This window comes from Natator depressus, chromosome 3 (genome assembly GCF_965152275.1).
Source record: "Natator depressus isolate rNatDep1 chromosome 3, rNatDep2.hap1, whole genome shotgun sequence".
Taxonomy (NCBI): Eukaryota; Metazoa; Chordata; order Testudines; family Cheloniidae; genus Natator; species Natator depressus.
This window is the reverse complement of record NC_134236.1, coordinates 128,781,271-128,805,312: the sequence shown is the minus strand read 5'-3', so window position 1 is coordinate 128,805,312 and position 24,042 is coordinate 128,781,271. Positions and strand designations below refer to the sequence as shown.

At 40.2% G+C, this 24,042-nt stretch overlaps 1 protein-coding gene across 1 annotated transcript in view; it reads left to right on the top strand.

The window, feature by feature from the left end:
* WDR27 (WD repeat domain 27) overlaps window positions 1-24,042 on the top strand; it is a 176,613-nt gene that overhangs the window by 111,227 nt on the left and 41,344 nt on the right. Inside the window, exon 24 of the mRNA XM_074948788.1 lies at window positions 4,724-4,822. Coding sequence (XP_074804889.1) covers window positions 4,724-4,822 — 99 coding nt within the window. The remainder of the gene's footprint in view (window positions 1-4,723; window positions 4,823-24,042) is intronic.

Here is a 24,042-nt window from a genome sequence, read left to right as displayed (position 1 = left end):
ACTATTTCTTTTGTTTTTTTCACAGTGCAAATATGTGTAATAAAAAAATATAAAGTGAGTACTGTACACTTTGTATTCTGTGTTGTAATTGAAATCAATATGTTTGAAAATGTATAAAACATCCAAAATATTTAAATAAATGGTATTCTATTATTGTTTAACAGTGCGAATAATCTCGATTAATCGTGATTAAGTTTTTTAATCGCTTGACAGCCCTACTAACTTTCAGTTCTGCATAAACAAGAGACCAAGTTCTACACTGGTTTACCCTGTGCAAACATGTTAAACAATGAGGTTAACAAGGTGTAGCACAGAATCTGGCCCAGAAGAGTCTCAGACAATGTATATCTTTCTTGAATTAAACTGTGAAAAGCACTGCATGTCAAGGTAATGTATCTGTATAGTTGAAAGGGCTAGACATTTACTGGTTAGCACTAGTCCACAGGATTTGTGGAGGTCAACTACCAACTAATTTATTTATTTCTAGAATATTTAGAAGTAAAATAAACCTGCCAGTGTTATTTTAATATCCACTAAGTTTGTCCCTACCCCACCCCCAATCCTCAGGATGAAATTGACAGGTGTTTAACAGAAAACAGTTCTGCTGATTTTAAGATTTAAAACAAATCTTTACTTCACTTTTGCACTGTATAGGAAAAGAGTTATAATTATGTATAACTTTCTGACTGCCAAAATATATCATTTTCCTTCCAGGTTGATGATTAGCTGCAGATATTAAAGTATACACCAATTAGGACATAAATGAGGGATAGTCATTAAATATCATCAGTAGCGACATTTTCAACTTCTGCTTTTGAAATCACAAGATAAATGTGAAAATAAATGCATTTAATAGTTGAATTGCAGAATCCTTTTGTGAAATTTCTGGTTTTGGTAAATTAAGGATTTTAAAACTGAAAAGTCTGTATGATCTGTTTTACTCTGGACGCCTGTTATTTGTGAAGGAAAGGGGTATCTGCACACCGCAGAAAGTATGAGGCGCAAAGACATCTTAAGATGACCACTTCCACAACATAAAATGTAGCTTCATACTGAAGATGTTCTCAGAAAAAACTTGATCTTTGTTACTTATGGAAGCTTTGGATAGTCCCAGGCCAGTGAATTTGTGAAAACTAGGCTTGAAAGTATTATAGTAGAATTTGAGAGTTACGATCACCTCGAGAATGGAAGTTGTTCGTAACTCTGAAAAAAGTGTTATTGTTCTTTCAAAAGTTTACAACTGAACATTGGCTTAATAAGCTTTGAAACATTACTGTGAAGAAGAAAAATGCTGCTTTCCCTTTGGTTTTTTTAGTAGTTTGTTTAACACATTTCTGTACTGTGTTTGCTGCCCTTTTTTTTTTTTGTTTGTTTTGTTTTGTGGTCTCTGCTGCTGCCTAATTGTGTACTTCAGGTTCCAAATGAGGTGTGTGGTTGACTGGTCAATTCATAACTCTGGTATTCATAACTCTGAGGTTCTACTGTAGATTTTTATCCGTAAGTGTCGGTAAATGTCAGTTTTACCATACATACAAATTGACATATTTTGATTGATAACAAATGAAATATACAGGTAGGCAAAGAAAGAAAAATGCTGCAGGAGAACTTGAGTCAAAATCCAGTGATTTAGACTTTTGAGTTAGTCTTGTTACAAATGGACTAGTGAATGAATAGTAAAAACAGGTCTGATTTGTTAATTTAAGGATATTTACTTTATATATTTTGACATGTGATGTTGACAATTTGTGTTTAATGGTTTATAAAGTTGTTGAATCTGTCTGTCATTAAATAACTGTTTACCCCCATAATTTCCCACAACTGTGAAAAATGAAAACAATAAAACTAAAAATTGCTTAAAAGTAAACAATGACATCAGTCAAAATTCTAAAAAATGAATTCTGCCAGGCTTGGTCATAACTTACTGTAGGTCAAATTCTGTCACCCTCACTCATGCTCAGTAGCACCTTGTTCTGTAAATAGTCCCATTGAGTCAAATGGGATTACTCATGGACTCTGTGCCCTTAATTCAACCCTCCTGTGCATTTATACTGTGAGACAGTCTTTAATGATCACTTATTAGTGGCCCCATGTGTTAATTTTCTGCAAGCCGTCCAAACCATGTGGTGAGTACAGAATATATCACTTCCCCAGGGGCTTTCCTAAGTGCTTCTCAAACATTAATGAATTTAATCTTCATAATACCATGCAAGATGAGGTGATAATATTCTTTCCCTTTTACAGAGGGTGATTGGGGAATGGTGTGATTAAGCCTGAAATTATCAAGGGTCAACTAATTGGGGTGTTCAAGCTGAAACTTTCCAAAAGAAATAAATAAATTTCCAGCCTGAAGCAGGAGCCCGGTTTGGAAAATTTCATCCCTAATGGCTACAGTTGGGCAAAGTTATAAACCACTCAAGACATGGATTTATGATGGGTAGTGTTAGGCAATTGTAACTATGTGCATCACTGCCAGCTCTCTCTCTAATACGTTCATGCAGTTTAAAAGGAGAACTATGTTCCTTCTTAGCTCAAATCTTGTTGAAAGGTGATTTATATGCTGTACAGTGGAAAGAGTAGTATATTCTTGTAAAGATGTTTATTAATACAAAGAAAGCTAATTTATTGATAACTCTTGGCCATTAATCCTATACATTATTGGACAATGTTAATACTTTTATATTTATGGTAGGGTCTCATAGACTTTAAGGTCAGAAGGGACCATTGTGATCATCTGGTCTGTCCTCCTGAACATTGCAGGCCACAGAACCTGACTCACTCCTGAAATAGCCCCCTAACCTCTGGCTGAGTTACTGAAGTCTGCAAATCATGGTTTAAAGACTTCAAGCTACAGAGAATTCACCATTTACACTAGTTTAAACCTGCAAGTGACCCATGCCCCATGCTGCAGAGGAAGGCAACCCCCACCCCCATCTGACCTGGGGGAAAATTCCTTTCCGACCCCAAATACAGTGATCAGTTAGACCCTGAGCATGTGGGCAAGACCCACCAGGCAGATACCTGGGAAAGAATTATCTGTAATAACTCAGAGCCCTCCCCATCTAGTGTCCCGTCTCCAGCAGTTTGGGGATTTCTACAAATCTTTCAGCCAGAGAAGTGACATTTCACATAAGTGCCACATTGCTGCTGCACTGGGGACTGGAGAATAGAGAAGCTGCTCAGAGGAACTCTAGATCCCCAGGATGATGCAGCTCTAAGGTCCATTGTAGCTACTTGGGAGTGCAGGGCAGTTGTAGGCTGATGCTGAGGGGAGGCTATTGCATGAATATACTGAACCACAGCCCCATGTAAAGGGAATGCAGAAGAACAGGTTGCATAGATGCTCCAGGCTCTATACCTGAATTTGGAGGAGGATTTTATTCTCACCAGCATTTCTGTATTTTCCGCATGCAAAGACCTTTTACTCTGGCTTTGAGGGACCAGAATTTTCCTGTGTCCCTACCAAAAAAAGCCTAAATTTGACATTAGTGTCTTTCAAAAAAATAAAATATTGTTACAACAACGTCTGCTTATTCAAGCAGGCTTTCTTAGCTAGGCTCTGAAATGCTTTAATGAGTTCCATGTTCATCAGCACAACCACAGAGACATAGTGAAAAAGGAACATTCAATTTCTGGAATTACTATAAAGCCTACTCAGATTGCTGTTTCACTCATACAATGTTTTCTCAGATACCATTATAACATATTTTCTTCAACATTTTCTTTGCCATATCCTAAATCAGTTTTACTCAATGGTCTGTGTATTCCTTATACATTGTCTTTTTATGTGCTTTGAATATAAATACCAGACAATTGTATGCCACATCTACTTCCTTTCTTCTTACCAGCTGAATGGGACAGTAGAGCAGAATCATGCACTGGCATCTGATTCCTTAAAATCTTTCTGCATACAAAAATACAGGATTTATTTTCAATACATTTAACTCAATTACGCAAAACAAAAGAACTAATGTTAGAAGTTTAAGAGCCTGATCCAAATCCCTTTGATGTCAGTCAGCTTTAGATTCGGCCCTTAGTGCATTTCTCCTTTGGTACCATTTCATCAGTTAAAAGCTTGCAAACAGTAATTTTTTTCTACCAAATCTACCTTCTCATGTTTGGTTGACATTCATTTCCCCTCCACACACACCCTCCTGAAACATTTTTCTGGTCAAATCCTTATCAGTGCATCTGTGTCACTAATTATTTAGGAGTTTCATGTTATTGAGAACAATGTGTCAGCCGACAGCTGCTAAGACCAATGAACAGAGAGAAGACAATATTGTTTTAATGTGGCTGACCAACAGATAGCAGTTTTAATCATAGCCATTAAGATGGTAGGGCTTTTTATGCAAAAAGTAGATATTTAGAATTTCGAAGAACATCTTTATAGCAAAATAACCTGTTTAAGAACGATCAGACTTGGCACTGTTTCAGTGTCTACTTGAAACACATCCATATACCCTTTTCCCTCCCAAGAAAAAAGTTAGAGTTGCTCTTTTTCTAAACCATTTTTCCATTAGGATACTTTAGAAGCTAACATTTGCTAAATCATTCTTGGTATTATAAAATGTCAGATCTATAGAATTTATATCTGCCTGGCTTTTGTGAAGTATTTACTATAGCTAAAATTTGTTAGCCAGAATGTGTATTCCTATCAAGCTATAATTTAAAGTTTTCAGTAGAAGTCTTAAAAATGAAAATGTAAACCCTTGTTGTCTTTTAGGCTTACATATATGAGATGCGTTCAAGCACCTTTTCCCATAAATTGGCAGGACACACGGAATCGGTGATCAACGTGGCTTTTAGTCCCTCATCTCCCCAGGTACATTTTTTTCCCCTTTCATCCTTTTTGTCATTTAAATGTATACGATCTTCATGGTAAATGCCCTTGATGTCAGTGAAACATTCTCTCTCCCTTGTCCATCTATGTGATCTGAGTGGCATATAATAATAATTACAATCCATTGTGAGCGTTCACATTTATCCTTGTTATATACTGTACTAGCATCCATAATGAATTGAGTCTCTCATATAAATAAGCTCTTTACAAATCAGTTTATCTTCTGTATAGTTTACTTGAATTCAACCCGCTTTCCAGCATCAGCTTATGTAGTCTGAACTGGACTGCTGTTGGGAGTCCAGAAGATAACAGAGGAGACAAGTTTGAAAATGCTGTTGGCTCTCAGCTTCCCTTTATCCACAGCCCTCCAATAAGTGCTCTCCCTATGTCAATCCTGCTGCTGTTCTTAGCTGTCTCCTGGGTTAGAGGTAAATGAGGGTGAACCGTGCAAGAATTTATGCTCCCCAAGTATTGCTGCTGCTTCTTTTGAGGCGATATTTTATGAGAAACAAGTTTTGTGAGGCTGAAGGCTATTTTTGTTAACCTTAGAGAACATAACTCATGTGACATGTCAGCAGAACATTTTTAACTCAAATTTTATAATTATTCCTGGGTGGGTGCTTGAGGCTGGGAAAGTGCAAGTGGTGGTACTAAACTCCTCCTCCCCCAGACATCAATTTAAATAGATCCCCTATGCTTAGTATCTGCAGTATTCCCTTGTACTTTCCTTTACTTACTATAGGCAATATACTGAAATTTAAAAACTGCAACTTTTACTTAGTCATCTATAGCAACTGTCAAGTTAAGAACTGTAGCTGAAGATACTTTTCTAGAATACTTGCTTTGCAGGTTTTCCATTTCTCACCCTCCTTTCGTCTTTCCTCCTTTTACAGGAGGAGAAATATTCTTTGAACTGTCATTGTAAAAGAAGTGAGCTTTGAATGGTTTATAGATGGGTTAAAAATAAAGAGACAAAAGTGAGCATCATAGGGGATTCTAGCTACATTTGTTTCCAGTAATGAGCTGATGCAATAGCAGAGGGAGAAGGGATTTCTTGGAAGAGGTGATTCCATGCACAGACATCCTTAAAGTTGGTTCTAACCATATTGCCATCCCCCAGTAATATGCTGGCAAAATGTCTTTCTCAGATGCTGTGGTTCCTTATCCACTTTTGTCACAACAATGAGTTTATCAGTAAAACAAACAAAACACACACACCCCTTTTTATCTGGTTACATTTTGCCTGTGCAGTGTTTAAAAAAAACAAAAACAAAACAAAAACAAAACACCAAATATTTGTTACAGCAAAGCTAAAGCTTATTTATAATAACAAACTCAACGGTTATGAAAAGATGGTGCAGCAAGTCTAGGTTAGTGTCCGGATGAAAATAATGCTAATGAATTCAGTAATACCTGAATTGTACATTTTAATAATTCTGGTAGCATGTTATCCTTCACTAGTTTATCTACGGCAGCAGTTCTCAAACTGTGGGGCGGGACCCCAAAGTGGGTCGTGATCCTGTTTTAATGGGGTCACCAGGGCTGGCGTTAGACTTGCTAGGGTTATGTAGTCATTTTTGTTGTCAGAAGGGGGTCACGGTGCATTGAAGTTTGAGAAACCCTGGGCTATGATTACTGTGCTCTTAATATATGAGAAATTTGCATTAGAAGAAATTTAAGTTGTTTCTGGACTTATTTTCAAGGATTAAAATTGTCCTTTAAACTAAGTGTTTTTGCGGTGCCTAGCACAATGGAGTTTTGATCTGGATTTGGCAAGTGCTACATTAATACAAACTGCTAATGTCTATTGTTAATCTTTGACAGATTGTCTCATTTTTATGTTCGGTCCTTTTTTATAGAATTTATTGGACTATTTAATGGATTAAATGTTTAGCATTTTCCATTTTTTCTATATACAGATAAATGACTGCTATTCTTATATAGCCAGCCTCGTCCTTTATGCTGCACCACATCATATACCCTTGGCATCAATACTTAGATATCTTTTCTCTGGCAATAACTAGACTGGGACTCCAGATATCTGGGTTGTGTCCTATGCCCAGCTCTGCCACAGACTTTTGGGGAGATCTCAGGCAATTTACATACTTGCTTCTTATGCCTCAGTTACCCATCATTGCAATGGGAATAATATATCACTCTCTGAGCAGTGTTTCTAGTAAAAGTGTTAGTATTTGAGTGCCAGAACAAAGTTAGAGAAATAGTAGGGTCAAGGATTTTACTTTCTTTATTTTATGATCTGAAGGAGCAAAAAAGATTTACGTGCTAATGTATGCCTTAAAGTGCAGGTATAATTGCTATGACTAATTCTGTAATAGATGTAAAGGTTGTATCTGTAGATGAAAGTATTATGGAGACTGATGTCATCACGCTTGATGTCTCACCAGTCCATACACTGTGCGTCTTTGAATTCTTGAATATGCATGTGCTTCAGTTGCAATATGACTATGATGTTTATGATGTAACCTATGGTACAGAGGGTGATAGGTGGATTTTTATTATTAATTTTGTGTTTAACTCAAACTGTAGTATACAGAGGGAAAAGTGGTACACTGTAAACTATTTGGACCAACTTCAGATCTGCAATAAATGGTTAAACAGCCAAGTTATATAAGCCTTTGAGTAACTGACATTGGAACATGCTGACAGAGTCTTAGATTTTAGCAGCTAAATTACCCAAAGATTCTGTCCACACTGAGCACACTCCAGCTTGGTGTTGAGCTGCACTTTCCCTGCAATTGCAGCTCTGGGCTACTGTGGGTTATATTGGGTTAGGTCCGGCTAACAGTATGTGAACTGAGTGTAGGGAGCCTGTCACTTCTGTGTTCTCAGACTCCCTTCTCACAGATAGATCTGCACAGGAGCCATAGAAAGCATCATATCAATTTTCTGCTGACCTGCATGCATGAAGTTATCTGTATAGCTGCCAGTTGGGAAACGTGCTTGTGGATTTCGCAGATAGTTGAAGTTAGCACTAAAATCACCATAGTATTCAGAACTGGCTACAGATAACTTTGGATGTGTCTGAAAAAATGAATTATCCTTTACTAGCTTCTACCACAATATATTTCTCCTAGTGGTCACATCTGGAGATTTCAATTTAGAAAAAAAATCTGTGTGAAAACTTCATTCTTCTGCTGTATTGGGTCACCAGTGAATGTTCACTTAATCATCATCGACATGTCATTTTCCCACAAGCAAGCCAGTTTTTGTAAAGTCAGGGAAAATTCTTTTTCAGATTTTTATTTACTGATTTTGGCTTTGATTGGTGTTAAATCAATCTTAGGTTATCCTTGTATAGACATGCATTTTTTTCAATATCATAAATAGTACATTGAACATTAAGACTCTGCAGTAGCTTGTCAGAGCTTGAATTATGTGATTTTAGGACATGGGGCCAAATTAATATCTGTGATCCCATTGAAGTGAAGTCAGTTGCACCAAAGAGGTCTTCGACTCAGAATGGTTTGTCTCTCTGCGGCCAGTTCAGTTTTCTTTTTGTCTGGACTAATTTACCAACATGCCAAAACTAGAAGGATGCATGGCTCATTAGTTTTGAGACAGTTACTGTTTAACTCTTTAAAGAAATACATACTTTGTGTCTGAGGGGGATACTTGTCCACCTTCTATCTACTTTAAGCTTCTTTCTCAAGAGACTAAACTTCAAGGAGTAAAAAGTGCCACTGAGTTGTAAAAATCCTTTTACAGAGATTATAGACTCCTAGACTCTAAGGCTGGAAGGGACCATCATGATCATCTAGTCTAACCTCCTGCACATATCAGGCCACAAAACCTCACTCACCCACTCCTGTAATAGACCATAACCTCTGGCTGACTTACTGAAGAATGTTACAGAGAATTCACTATTTACACTAGTGAAAAACCTGCAAGTGACGCATGTCCCATGCTGCAGAGGAAGGTGAACCCCCCTCACCCCCAGAATCTCTGCCACTAGTAACCTCCCTCCAACCTAACAGTTCACCTTTCAGTATGACTCACTGTAGTCTTTCCCCTTTAACTAATTCCTCATCCACCTTTTAATTCTAATATGAATCCCCATCTTCTCCAATTTAACTAATAATTTCCCATTTGGAACTGTATTAGATGCCATACTGATATCCAGGCAGATTAGATCTACTACATTTCCTTTGTCTAAAAATCAGTTATCAAAGAAGGAGATCAGGTTGATCTGGCACGATCTATCTTTTGTAAAACCATATTGTATTTTATCCCAATCACTGCACACCTCTATGTCCTTAGCTACTTTCTCTTTCAAAAATGTTTTCTGCACCAGTAGTTCTGGTTCTTCCATTTGGGAACAGCGAGACATCAAGATGATACGGAAAATTCTTGTGCAGATATTCCAATGTCACTAGAATGGCCAAGGATAGATACAGACTTACAAAAACATGCTTTTTAAGGAACAGAGAAAACGTCATAAGTTCTATGCACCTATTCATCCATTCTAGAACCTTCCCTAGCTTAGTTTTCCCCAATAACATGAGCTGCATGTTCCAGTTCAGTTGTTAAACTGGCTGATGAACCAGAGAAGGCTGAGAGAAAGACCATTACATGTTTCTCCCAACCTGGTCTGTCTTTTATGCCAAGTCTCCAATCCTTCATCCACAATGACTTGAGATCTGTCAAACTCAGCCTTTTTATATCCACTACTTTAGCTGGAGAAGAAGTTGTTTCAGCAGCCCATACATCTTTGAAACAGTTTGTAATGGTACTCTGTCTTCGTTAGGAAATGTGGGTCTTAGCCAAAGCTTATGTTGCAATTTGGTCTAGAGGAATGCTACCACCTCTGCCATGCTGAATCCAAAGAAGACAGCTGCATTAAAAAGAAAGAGGCCTACTGTTAAACTTGCATATGACGTGCCATTCAAGGTTCAGTATGTTCTCTTCTCATGACACTGGGCTAAATTCTTCCCTCCCACCTATGCAATCCCATAGACTTCAATGGGGCTTCACTGATGCATGTGAGAGCAGAATTTGGCCCAGTGTGTCTCTAGACTAGATGTGTACTTTAGCCCAAATCCTTCTGTCCAATGTAGTCAAATGCAAATAGTTTAAATCTTGTTAGTAAAGTTTCATTTAAGTACAGTAACTCCTCATTTAACGTTGTAGTTATGTTCCTGAAAAATGCAACTTTAAGTGAAACGATGTTAAATGAATCAAATTTTCCCATAAGATTTAATGTAAATGCAGAGGGTTAGGTTCCAAGGACATTTGGGGGGGGCAGACAAAAAGCATTATATACTGTACAGTACTGTACTGTACTGTGGTTGGGAAGTGCCCCTGGCTTACCCCATACAGGCACAGCCCGCTGCAGGCAAGGACGCTAGGAAGCACCTTCGCAGCAGCAGTGGCAGCTTACCTGGAGAAGAACAGGTGCTGACTTTGCCAGGGGATGCTCCAGGCCCGCCTCTTCCCATCCCCGCTCCACTCCAGGCCCACCTCTTCCCACCCCCATTCCACCTCCTCTCTGGAGCACGCCGCATCCCCGCTCCTTCTCCCTCTCCTCCCCCCAGAAAGTCCTAAGCCAAACAGCTATTAGGACTTTCTGGGAGGGAGGGGGAGGAATGGAGAAATGGCGCTTCCCTGCTCCTTCCCCTCCCTCCCAGAAAGTCCTAAGTGCCGCCAAACAGCTGTTTGGCAGTGGGGGAAGTGCTGGGAGGGAGGGGGAGGAGGCAGAGAAGAGGAACTTGTGCAATGCTCCCTTGTAAAGTCACTGCTCTTCCACAAAATCTTACAAGCAGTGGACAGAGCAGGCAGTCAAACGACATTATAAGGAGCATTGCACCAACTTTAAACGAGCATGTTCCCTAATGGAGCAGCGACGTAACTTTGAAATAACGTTAAGTGGGAGGACGTTAAGTGAGAAGTTACTGTATAGTAATAATAAAAGAAAATGCAGCTTATAAAAGTAATCTTTTATCAGCAAAGTTTTTAAAAAAGGATATCAAGATAGTACTTAGACAAGACTTTAGTTATTTAAAATTTATATCACTCATTACTAAAATTAGAATGCCACACATCAATAAAACAATTCAAAAATTAACAGAATGAGCCTTTAAATTAAAGGCATAACAGAACATCCTGCACGCTTACAGAATCATAACTGTCCAATTCCCAACTATTAAATGGATTCAGAGATCTATCCAAAGCATTAACCATATAAATACAACCTGTACTATGCTCTGAATTTTGCCAAATGTAGGCCAACATTTAAAAGGACAACTAGCCTGATTTTCAGGGCCTGGTTCTTCAATACTTTTTGGAAATCAGGCCCCAGACAAATGTGAAGTTGGGCACCCAAAAGTGAGGCATCCAAAACGCGCTGTCTGCTTTTGAATATCTTGGCTTTGGGCTTTCTTGAACTCCTGGAGGGAGCAGACTTCAGATCTGCAGATCTGTCCTGCTGCTGGCGCCAGGGACTTTGACCTCATGAACCAATAGTTGGAATGACCCAGCCAATTGGAACTTCCTCAGTGAGACACAGGGAAAGAGGGATTCTCTCCGTTAATTCATTACAAAGTGTCTTCATTTCTTATGTAGTTCTCATCTGTTTCTCTACATCAGGGGTTCTCGAATCTCATTGCACCGCAACTTCCTTCTGACAACAAAAATTACTACATGACCTGAGGAGGGGAGACAGAAGTCTGAGCCCGGCCCAGCCCCGCTGCTCTGGGAGAGAAGAAGGGGGGCAAAGGCAGGGGGGCCAAAGCTGAAGCCCCAGGACTTCAGCCCTAGGAAAGGGGGCTGTAACCTGAGCCCTGCCACCCAGGGTTGAAGCCCATGGGCTTCGGTTTTGGCCCCAGGCGGTGGGGCTTGGGCTTCAGCCCTGGGCCCGAGCAAGTTTAAGCCAGCCCTGGCAATCCCATTAAAATGGGGTCGTGACCCACTTTGGGGTCCTGACCCCCAGTTCGAGAACTGCTGCTCTACATCTATCAGGCAGACAAGACGGTGGGAGAACACAAGCTTCTTTTACAGATTTTAATAGAAAGCACAAACATTGTGTCTCAGTTAGTGTAAGACTTCACATTCTGCAGAAGATAAACTTGTTTATGCCAATGAAACTATTCTAAGCACACATGACAGCTGTGAAAAGGTGGGGGGGTGATTTTTTTTTGTTTTAAAAAAAGCTTTCCATAAGTGAACAAAGCTACACAAGGACAACTTAGTTTAATCAAGGGACTCTGCAAGATTACATGTGTTGCCAGCAAGCCACAGCTGTACACCACATGAGTATGGTTAAATGTGATTGCTACTATCAGGGATGTGTAGAAGTTTCTCATTGCATAGCACATTGATAATAAAGTACTTTAGAGTATTTCTTACAAGTTTAGATATTTTATTGAATAGTGTTGTAGTTTTAGAAATATTTACATTTTAGTGGTGAGGGAGAATACTATACACTAGACTACACAACTGTTCAGCTTTATAGCGAAAGTCCACTTAAAAAGACTCCTGACCCATAGAGAGGCAGATCACTGGTGGATTGGGGAGGGAGAGGGTTGACTGGGCAAAAGGGAGGGGAAGTTGCTAACAGAAGCTAGAGGTGCAGGAATAGGATCTGTTGGGGTCCCTGAAGGAAAGGCAGTTGTGGGGAGTCAGACACCTGGCAATCTGGAGAGAGGGAAGCAATCACGGGGGAATGCTGTAGAGAGGACTAAACTAACTAAAGGAACTGGAGAGAAAGTACCCACAAATGTGCAGGAAAATAAGAGACAATATTGACTACTGAGGGACAGAAAATTCTGGTCTTGGATGATATACAAGAGCTTGTAAAATAACGGTTTGATAAAAATGTGACACATTATGGGAAGGTCCCTTCTCTCTCTCGCACTCTCACACACACACACACACACACACACACACACACACACTTCAAAACACCATCTATTTAAAATCTTAGCAGTAGCAATTAAGGAATGTATCACAAAGAAAAGTCCTGAAATTAAAATAAGGCTAGACCAAATAAAACAAATACGAGATGGAATAAATCACATCCCATATCTTATAGTCCTTGGAACAGCTCAGAGAAATCTGGGTCTTAGCAAACAGCGGATAAATTATTAAAAGAAAAGACAGACAACTTCTGTGTCAAATTAGAGTATCAACAGAAAACGTTCCCAACCTTCCAGAAGAGTATGATATAGTCATATACAACATCTTGGTCCAGCTGCTGGAACACGTCTGAGTTGTGCTCAGCACAGTATGGGAGACAAAGCAAATGTACTGTTAAATCATCTTTTATGCCTCCTCCCCTACAATCTTCCAATCCCCAACATAAAGTAGAGTGGCCTCAGGATTGCTATACTTTGTGCCAGCTGCCAACAGCCCCCAAGTGCTGACCTGGCAGCCAGGGATGCCTCAGCCATGCCCTTCTTTCTTCCAGACAAACCCCCTTTTATGGGGGAGGCTGGAAAGAGAAAATGCTGATATTGTGACTGTCACCCAGTAATTAACCCATGACAGGAAAATGCTCAGGGAGGCATGTTTCTAGCAGTTTTATTTCTGCAGAGTAGACACCAAGATCTGTCCATATCCATACCTACTCATGTATAATGATGCTATACGAACCTCAGGAGACTGATTCATCTGCAGGTTTGCTCACAATTAACCAAACCCCAGCTTCACTTTCTACTACCATTGTTAATGTCACATTGTTACTTCCTATGTGACATCATTTATCTTTAGAATAGAGATGTCTGGTTCGTGACCCTTGGCCAGGAGGTTTTGGCTTCCACTCACATCTGGCCCTTTCCTGTTAACGGAGGCATGGTGGGGGGACCCAAGTCCCTGTGAGAAGCAACACAACGTTGTCCTCTCTGCACAGAGTCTAAATCTGCTGCCTTGAGCTACTTCCTACCTATGTGTTTCTTCGGTTTGGGGTATGACCCCTATAGTCCAAACTGTCAATAGCTTCCCCAAAGAGGCCAAATGAGCTCGAGCCACTGGCTCTCAAAGGGGTTGTGGTTGGAGAAGGCACTGCTTGAAGGGCTTACTTGCTCTGTAGTCACCTCTCATACCCAATCTTCTGTGTGGCTTCCTAGAGAAGGATTCACCTTTCCTACAGTCTGTCCACCACCCTTTGGCTAGGCTTCTGAGCGCCTTTTAACGCTCTCGTACAGCCAGAGCATTCTTGGCAGGCCCAGAGGGGCGGGGCTACCTGACCCCAGTATTGCCTTTTATCCGCTTTGAGTCCTGAGTGGGGTTATATACCCCATCACAGGGCCAAATTCAGAGGGGAACTGTAAAGGTGTGTGAGTTTTTAAATTACATGTTAAGTCGTATGCAGTGTTATTGTAGTCATGTCGGTCCCAGGATATTAGAAAGACAAGGTGGGTGAGCTAATATCTTTTATTGGACCAACTTCTGTTGGTGAGAGACACAAGCTTTCGAGCTTACACAGGTCCTGAAGACAACTGGGTTTCAATTAGAAGACTATCTTTACTCCTATGATACCAAATGTCATCATGTGTAATTTTGTTCACAGCAAAGGTTCAAAGAGTATTAAAAGCACATGTAATTGAGCAGATTACTTGTCAGAGGGCCAGATCTGTTAGGAAGGAGGCTGGGCGAGTATGTTCAGAGTTTCAGGTTAGGACTGTGTGCTTCAAGAGATTAAAGGAGAAGCTCTAGGGTGAAACTCTGGTCCTATTCAAATCACTGGAAAACTGTTGTTGACTTTGGTGTGACCGGAATTTCACTCCTGATTTCTAGCAAGAGCAATACAGAGGGCTGGCCCATGGCCCATTTGTATAGGGGTACGAGTGGATCTGTAAGAGAATTAAGTGGGAAGAGAATGAGAAACAAACAAATTCTATGAAGTAACTTCTGCCTGCATAGGAAATATCCTGAGCCAAAAATAAGCTTGTGATTTTTTTGTACATTTTGGCCTAAACTTTATTGTAGATTACAGAATATTTTTAGTTAATATTGTTAAAGCAACAAAAGACCTTACCCACACATTAAGTTTTATTATCATTAGCGTCATCATTTATGTTGTATTACAGATTGAATTTTATTCCATTGACTATCAGTGTGTCAAGAAGCAGGAAGGAATAGCTAAAATGTAAAATGTAATAAAATGTAAAATGTAGCCTAATATTTAGGCTAGGCAACAGTTGTCACAGAGTAATTTAAAATATCTATTTAAAGGAAACAATATCTGGAAAGTAAAAGAATCCAGGAGTTGAGCACAACTTGTTTATTCTTCCCCCTACCCCAAAAAGTACTTCTCACATCTTGGCTGGGGAGCGAAAAATAGCAGTGTAGATGTTTGGGCTGTGGTTGGAGCCTGGGCTCTGAGACCCACACTGGGATCTCAGAGCCCGGGCTTCAATCTGAGCCCAAATGTCTACCCTACAATTTTATAGCCCTGTCGGCTGACCTGGACCAGCTGTGGCTGTGCCGCGGGTCTTTTATTGCAGTGTAGACATACCCATAGAGACCATGCACTCCTAGTATAAGTTAAATTAACCCCCAGTCTTCTCTAGCTCATACTGGAGCTGGTATAAATCAGCCCACAAGATCAGGGAGCTGCCTCCTGTTCCCTGATTCTCCCCACACTCTTCTTCACTGAACAGAACTCAAGACTCAGGGGAGAATCTATGTTGCATTAATGGTGGCTTTTTACATTCAATTTGATATAGTCATAATGAAACACATTGTTTCCTCTACACTCCAATTGAGCAGTTTTTCACATGAGTAGTGTCATTGAAATCAGTGGAATTACTCACGTGAGTAACAGGTCACCAGCTGGGAGGAAGGGGATCTCAGACTAGACCATTATGTCTAAGAACCCTGTTGATAAAAACTTTCCATTTTCTTAACAGCAGTAATTTTTCTGTGTGTGTCAGGTGGTAGGATGAAGTTCACCAATAGTGAACAACGCTTTCAGCAGTATCAAAGTTAATGACATCATGTAGTAATTTCCTTCCTAAATTTCTTTTGTTTCCTAATCCAAGCTGGCACTGTGCTCTCAGTTCTTTGGTTATATATCTTTTAAGGGGAACTACTTTCCCATGTATTATTGAACTCTCAAAGAAATCTGGAAGCCCTTTCCTTGGATCCTCAACCTGAAACACTATGACTGAAACTCAGTCATATTACATCTGAATAACACTAGGAATTTTACTGGTTTGAACTTTGATCTGGCCCACCTAGTTCCAGTAGTAGCTAGCCAGATACAGTAACAACACTCGATTATGGAACATTCCTTGTAATGTTAGCTATTTAGGAAAACCCCTGTGACTGTCCCCCTTTTACCACTGTATTTCTATTTATGCATGCTCTTAATCCTGTATATTTTTCATTACTCATATTCCAGATTGAATATATCAAACTTTAAAAATAATCATGCACTTCACTGGTGCCTCAAAGATCTGTTAGGCAAATTTTGCTTCCAGTGCTGCCTTGTATGTTATCTTTGAAGTGCAAACACGCTTATGCAATATTGGCACTTTAAAATAATGTTGGCAGACTGTGCCACAACAAAGAGAAGCAGAATCAGTTAAGATGATGAAAGGGTATGTGGTGAAGATGACCATGAAGTAAATGAGGTATGAGTCTACTATTGGTTGGACCTTTTTTACACACTTAACTTAAGAAAAATATTAGTGTATGACTGTACAATATAGAAAGCATATGGTTATATTAATAGAATTCAGGTGATTAAAATATTCTAAGTAATTAGGGCCAGACTGTTGTTAAACCACCATTATGCCTAAGTAATAACATTGATTACAATGGAATTACTCCATTTTTCTGTATAAGCATAATGAAGAGCATGACCTGGGCCTTAGTGTTTCTAAGTGTTTCTGCATCAGTAAAAAGTAGTGAATTCAAAATAGTTGTTAATGTTCTTGCTAGTCAACCGTGGAAAAGTTTGCAATGTATAGACACATTTTCAAAATGTAAAGGATCTCAATCTAAGTTTCAGAGATAGGATTGATTAAAAGTTTCTAAAAAAATTTGTACACTAAGTTGCCTAAAGATAAAATGATGGCAGCTTTTTGTGAGAGCTATTGGTAAAACAAATAATCTTGTATTTTTTATAAAAACATATTAGTAATGAGGAGTTGGGGGGAAATGTACAGTTAGAATTATTATATGTATGGGAAAACGGAAGAAAACTAAATTTAGCTTACTATAATATTATTTACATTATCACTTGAAGATGCATAAATGGTCAAAAATCATGTCCTAGATTTGAGATGGAATGTGTATATATACATAAATAATATATACATATTTTATATTTAAATATGTAATAAATTTGACCAAGATGTGACAACTGCGGGTGTCTCGCAAATTATTTTTTTTACAAATAGAAGATCTGGTCTTCACTTTGACCATTTAAAACTTTTGGTCTACAAGATCAAAGGAGTCAAATTTTTGTAATGCTTTGTAATCTGCAGCGTTCTTTCCAAACAAAACACCCAAATGTAAATACTGAGGTACAGTATCTGAAGATAAAGCTTAAATCCAGCTGGTACAGTGAGGCCATATTCCTTTGAGATTTTGGCTACATAGACGGGAAGTTGTGGATTAGGCCCTAGTGAGCTATTGCCAAGAAACACTGAGCATATTTTACTTATCTGGAAAATACATTTTGCATCAGATGAGCTGTTATTTTCAGCAACGTTCAGTTAATGTTAAAATATGAACTAGTTCGCTAACAGTTTCTCACCACCCAAGTTCAAGAGTGGCAGATAATGCATTAATTTTGTTTAGGCAGACGGGGCATACTAGTGTTCATAAAACATATTTACATGATGCTGTCAGAGTGACCTATCTGTTACTCATGTTTATCTCAAATATACTGTTATCCCTTTTGATCCAAGCAGTTAGCCAATATTTGGGGTCTTGTGAGTTGTTCCATTATGGGGGGAAATTGATGATGAAGTCAAGTATGTCTTTGATACAGTCCTCTTTATTTATAAAGAATGAATATAAAATCCCGAGTCCCTGTCAAACAGCTGGTGATCGTTTCTTGGCTGCTACTTTGAATGGTGATCACCTATGTGTATTCCACTGAGGGTGCACATGAGTTCCATGTGCCTTAGACCAGAAGATTTTTCACTTGCAGTGTCCATTGGTCCACACCTGCACCTTATGCCTCCTTGTGCGCTGAACCAAGGGCATAAGAGGAAGTGCAGACCTATTTCCTTTCTGCCAATTGTGGTCTGAGACAGATTCCCTCAGCATTCCTGCTTCTAAATCTGTTTTTTTTGTAAATAGTTCTACTCTCTTCTAGGTAGGTAGATAGTTTTAGTACTTAGTAAGTTAAGTGTTTTTGGAATCAGAGGAGCATTCCTCTCTGTTACCCCTCTCTTTTGGAGTACTTAATATGCCTAAGATCCCCGGCTTGAAGTCCTGCATGGCCTGCCCCCAGGTCTTCCCAGGGAGTGACTTACACGAGTCTTGATTATGTTGCCTTGGGGAGTCATACATCCCTTCCAGTGAAATGTTCTTTTTTTGCATTCATTCTTTTCTACCCCGAACCCAGCCATCTTGAGAATTCTGGCTCTGAAGACACCCGAGGGAGTGGTTGATGAGCCCCAGTCTGACCTCCCTGCACATTGGCCAGGGGCACCTAATGGCGTCCCTCCTGGTCTGACACTCTCTGGCTACAGATCATCAGATACCAGGCCTAAGGACTATAACAGGCAAAGACGGGAGGGGAGAAAGGTCAAACACCCTCATAAGAAGCAGGGAAATCCCCATCCCAAGTGGTGAACTGCCTCCCCTATATCCTCCAAATCTAGTGAGACTCTGCACCCCAATATGGGAGTGTCAGGAGCTCACAGGGAGCATGGATCCATACCACCAATACTGAGAGCTAAGAGTGTCCCAAAACCGCTGACCTAAGAAGAGGTAGGATTCTGGGACTGATCCCTATACCAGCAAAGGAGCAATTGTCGACTGGACCAATGGTACTGTACCACAGCAAGATGAAAGACTTGGTACTGGTGCTCACCATCCAGCCTAACTCAGCATCATTGGCTCTATCAAGAGGCAGAAGCTCCCCAACCATTAGCTCTGAATATACTGTCCTTGATGACCTGGCTGTATATTCAGAACCAGAGTCATTGATACTCTCAAAATCAATAGTCTCTAGGTAGAGACCCACACCATCCCTGCACAAAAAAAGTCCATTTTAGTTCCAACACAAATTATAAAATTTATTGAAGTCATTCCAGACTCTACTGCAGCCAAAACATTCTTCTGCCAGGACAGATTCCACATGGTGTGAGACTTCATTGCCCAGTTTCAACTGAGCCCTCAGACTACAGTTCTATCCTGCCTGGTCCTTCTAGGCCAGTAGCTCTCAACCTTTCCAGACTATTATACCTCTCTCAGGAGTCTGATTTGTCTTGTGTACCCCAAGTTTCACCTCACTTAAAAACTACTTGCTTATAAAATCAGACATAAAAATACAAAGGTGTCACAGCACACTGTTGCTAACAATTGCTTACTTTCTCATTTTTACCATATAATTATAAAATAAATCGATTGGGATCTAAATATTATACTTACATTTCAGTGTGATATTTGAGCTTGTTTTTCACTTGTGAGCCTTGTCTGAAGTCTGAGCTGCAGGCGGCAGGGCTGAACCCCGAGCCCTAGGTGGTGGGGCTGAAGCATGTAACTTAGCTTCACGGGGCCCTCTGTGGCATTGGGGCCCTGGGTGATTGCCCTGCTTGCCGCTTCCTAAGGCTGGTCCTGTGTATCTGAGGTCCTGTGTATCTGAGGGAATGGAGGCTTCCAGAAACTCAAGGTATGCTCATGCCAGGATTGTCAATTCTGATGCACAATTCAATCAGATTGTCCAAACCTAATTGAGGTTCCACCCCGCACAAGCTCAGCCTTCATCTCCTCATTTAACCCCAGGCAGAAATGGTGGTGCTGTGCCACCTCATTTCACCTGGTGTCACAAACCAAACAACAAAATTCAGCAGTGTCCTTGGTTACAGGACAGCCTCCCTGCTGTAGGGCCCAAAGGGTTGCTTCGGCGGTCCACACATGGTTGGGGTCACCAGAGATAATGGACATAGCCTGAATGAAGTCCTCTAACTGTTGCAAGAGGGGGATGGACTGTTCCAGGAGCAGAGAAGCCCAGGCCAAGGCCTCCCCAGTCAACAAATGTAAGATGAGCCTCAGATGGGCCTGGTCCCTGGGGAATGATTGGGAGCATCGGAGGAACAGGAGCCAACATTGGTTCAGGAACCCCTGAAACTTGTCCCAATCACCATCAGATTTGTTGGGCAGTGGAATCGTCATTTCCAGGAGGGGCGGAGTAGAAGGAGCCAGCATTCTGTGATTGCAGTGCGGTTACTTGCACCTGCAAGTTCTGGATGGCATCTCTCAGTTCCACTGGGGCCTTAGTAGGGTCCATGCTAGCATGGAGAGGCCTGGCCCCAATTTTAAGGGATTCTCAATCTGTCAGCTGACCAGGATGAGGGTGGTCTATGCAGCAGGCCTAATGATTGGGATCAGAGCCGTAGTCAGGAGCCAAAGCCACGGGTCAAACCGGAAGGCATAAACCAGATACCAGAACCAAGGGTTGAGCCAAAGTCCGTAATCAGAAGCCAGAGCCAAGAGTCAAACCAGAGGGCAGGACCTTGAATGGGAAGGGTATCAAGCAAGGAGCGGTTCAAGGCAGAGGCAGGACAGAAGCAAGACTGGGTGGAAGGCAGGAGCCGTAGGAATCAGGTAATGCAGGAGCAGGCACAGTGGTGTGTATGAGCTGGATCTGTCCAGAATGGAGCTCCAGTAAACATTTTCACCCCCCCCTAGAGTTTTTATAGCATGTTTGGGGGAGGGGGGAAGTTGTGGAGGGCTCCGGGAAATACTCTATAGAATTTAAACCGTGGGTATGAGAGTTGAGAAGCCAACAAGCTGCTGCTACTGCTGGCTTAAGAGCCAGCCTGCTGGCCTCTGCAGCCAGTCAGGTTGTGTGGCTAATCAGGCAGCTTGATGCAGGCCAGCTGTACTGATGGAGACTGCCTGGAGACTAGCTCTGCTGCAGGCCCTGATTCCTGACATGTCATTATAATATAGTAGGTATTGTTATGCTGGAGATTGCGTGAAAGCTCGTTGAAGCTGCAAAAGGAGTAGGAAGGTTATTCTACCCCTATATTTGTCACTGGAGTGACTGCTGCTAGAATATGGTGTCCTGTCTGGTGTCTGCAAATCAAGAAGGATGTTGATAACTTGGAGAGGATTCATAGAAGAGCCATGAGAAATATTAAAGGATTAGAAAACATGTCTTACGGTGACAGACTCAGAGAGCTCAATCTATTTATTTTAAAGAGAAGACAAATGAGTGACTTGATTACAGTATATAAATACCTACATGGGGAACAAATATTTGACAATGGGCTTTTAATTTAGCAGAGAAGGATACAAAATGATCCAGTGGCTGGAAGCTAGTCAAATTAAGACTGGAAATAGAGGGCACATTTTTAACATGGAGGGTAATTAACTATTGGAACAATTTACCAAGGATAGTGGTAGATTCTCTATCATTGGCAATTTTTAAATCAAGACTGGATATTTATCTAAAATATATATTCTAGGAATTTTTTCGAGGAAGTTTTCTGGCCCATTTTATACAGGAAGTCAGACTAGATGATCACCATGGTTCCTTCTGGCCTTTGAATCTATAAACTGGTGGGTACAACAACTGCAGTTCATTTAAGAAAAATGTAAAAAGCAATTAAGCTTCTTTTTGGAATACACAACTGAATCAATAGAAGACACTGCCATATGTAAGGCTGGAGTGGGAGTTGAGTCCTGTGATCTGAGGGGTTTCCCTAAATGCATATGTGCCTTGGAAGGACAGCATTGCCTCCAAATCACACAAAGAAGGCAGCAATGAAGCCCCAGAGACAGCCAGAAGCATTTATAATATGACCCTTAGAAAAAGCTAAGGGAGAGCATTTTGGACCAAGTGCTGGCTAGAAGGAAGAGCTGGCTTGGAACTGTAAAAGAAAGTTACTTACATTAAGCAACTGGAGTTCTTGCCTGATACCCTGCTCGCTCCAGTTCCTGACCTTGAGTTTGGCCATTGGCTCTGACTACGGACTCTGGCTCTGGTATCCATTTCCTGGCCTCCAGTTTGACCCTTAGCTCTGTTTTTTGACTAAAGACTCCAGCTTGACTGTCAACTTTGATATCTGGTTTCTGCCTTCTGATTTGACCCTTGGCTTTGGCTCCTGTCTACTGACTATGGCTGTGACCTCAACCAGGACACCTGCTGCCCACTCTGGTCTCTAGGCTAGACTGCCCTTGTCCCAGTAAGCTGACATGTCATTGGTACTCTTTAGACTTTGAATACCACCAGTTTTGTGTTTCAGGTTCAGAGAAATATGGTTTTACCTCCTAATTAAGTAAAGTTCCAGGTGTCACCTAGGAGTGAAGTATTCAGACACCAAACAAATCATAGGGGATATCTACCAGGGGATATCTGCTACTATTATAATTACATCTTTTTTAACCACTTACATTAAACCATCTGCGCAACCAGAAAGAAACGGAAACAAACCACAATATATTTTGCACTTTGAAAAGGAAATTACTTGGCAAATATTTCATTACTTGAACAACTACTTTCTGCTGTGATTTTCAAAGTTTTTTTTAAGTGTGAAGTATTTTAATAATTTTGTGTAGCAACTTTGCTTCCGAACTTTTTAACACCACAATCTCTGCTTTTTCTCTTGAAATCAGGTAATGATGGCATGATTTTATATTCCAACTATTACCAAAAAGAGAAAAAATGCAGCATTTCTGTTACATTTAAAGAAGTAAACCTTGTTAATTGCATGTCTTAACCATGTCTTGCATGGATCCTAGTGATGGGTGAAACAGTTCAGATAAAAGAATAGCCCCCAAAGCCTCAAGCATTTTTAAAACTAAACTTTTAAGGTTTTGAAATGTTTGGATATATTTTTTCACTTCTAGTTTCCATCTGTGATCAAAGCCAACCAGTAGTGTTGGAATACCACCTAACACTAGCAGTTATTTTGGTGGGAGACGTGTCAAATATTTTGTCCAACTTTGGATGCTCGTGAGCTTTGAATTATTTGTTTAAGTTTAGAAGAACAATGCAAAGTGTTAGGTTTTTATACAAACCCAAACCTTTGAGGTTCACCGACCAATGAGTGGTACAATTAATACAAAAATAATAAAACATTCTGAACCAGAACATTACCAGTTAAAATCACATGACAATTTAAAATACACAATATTCCATTTTTATAGACACTTTAAAAATTTTTTTCATTAACCTTCTAAAACAATTAAAATTCAATTAGCTATATGTTTATTGACAGATGTAAAAATCACACTGATTGACAAAAACCCATTTGTGACTTTAGTTCTGAATTTAGAGAGCAGAAAACATCCCCAAATTTTTCACCAAAGGCAGTGGGATACTTTGTTTTAGTAAATTCATAAACATGTTTTTATTTTACCATTGTGTGCTATCCATCCAATAAAATAAACATTATGCTGGAAAACTGAACAAGGTTATACACTTACATCAGGATTCTATTATATCACAAAGAAAACAACTCAAGCTTCACTCCTGTAGTTATGATCTCATCAAAAGACCTTCATGTTGTACAGACATATCTTGCAGTTACCTAGTGTAATAGCCCCACCACCCACCCTCTTTAAACAAGACTGCATAAAAGTTTCCATCAACTCCTTCTTTCCCATCTCCTGCCCCACAACTGTCTCCTGTTCCACCCTTACAAAAATTTAATTCTGTTCTCTGCTGTGAATATATTCACCATTGTCCGATAATGTGAATGAATAGCATAATCTCTGTTTTTATAAATAAGTAGAACATATGGTTACCTTTAAGAGCCAGACCTACTTAGTTTCAGAAACTGTCTCTATCAGTTTTACAGCAGTTAGTGCTTTGTCCTGGTTTTTGTAAACCAGAGCAGATTGGTCACCTGAAGGATCCTACTGGCCATCTGAGCTGGTGAAATTGACAGAAGTCTGAAGAACAAACTTTATGTGTCATACAACAGAGTTGCCAAACTGCCCGTCCTGGAGCATTCCTTTGAGCACTCTGATTGAGCCAGACCTCCTCCCACCGACTCTGGTGCAGCTCCACCGGTAGCAGCAACACAGAAACATTTGTGTTCACAGAACTC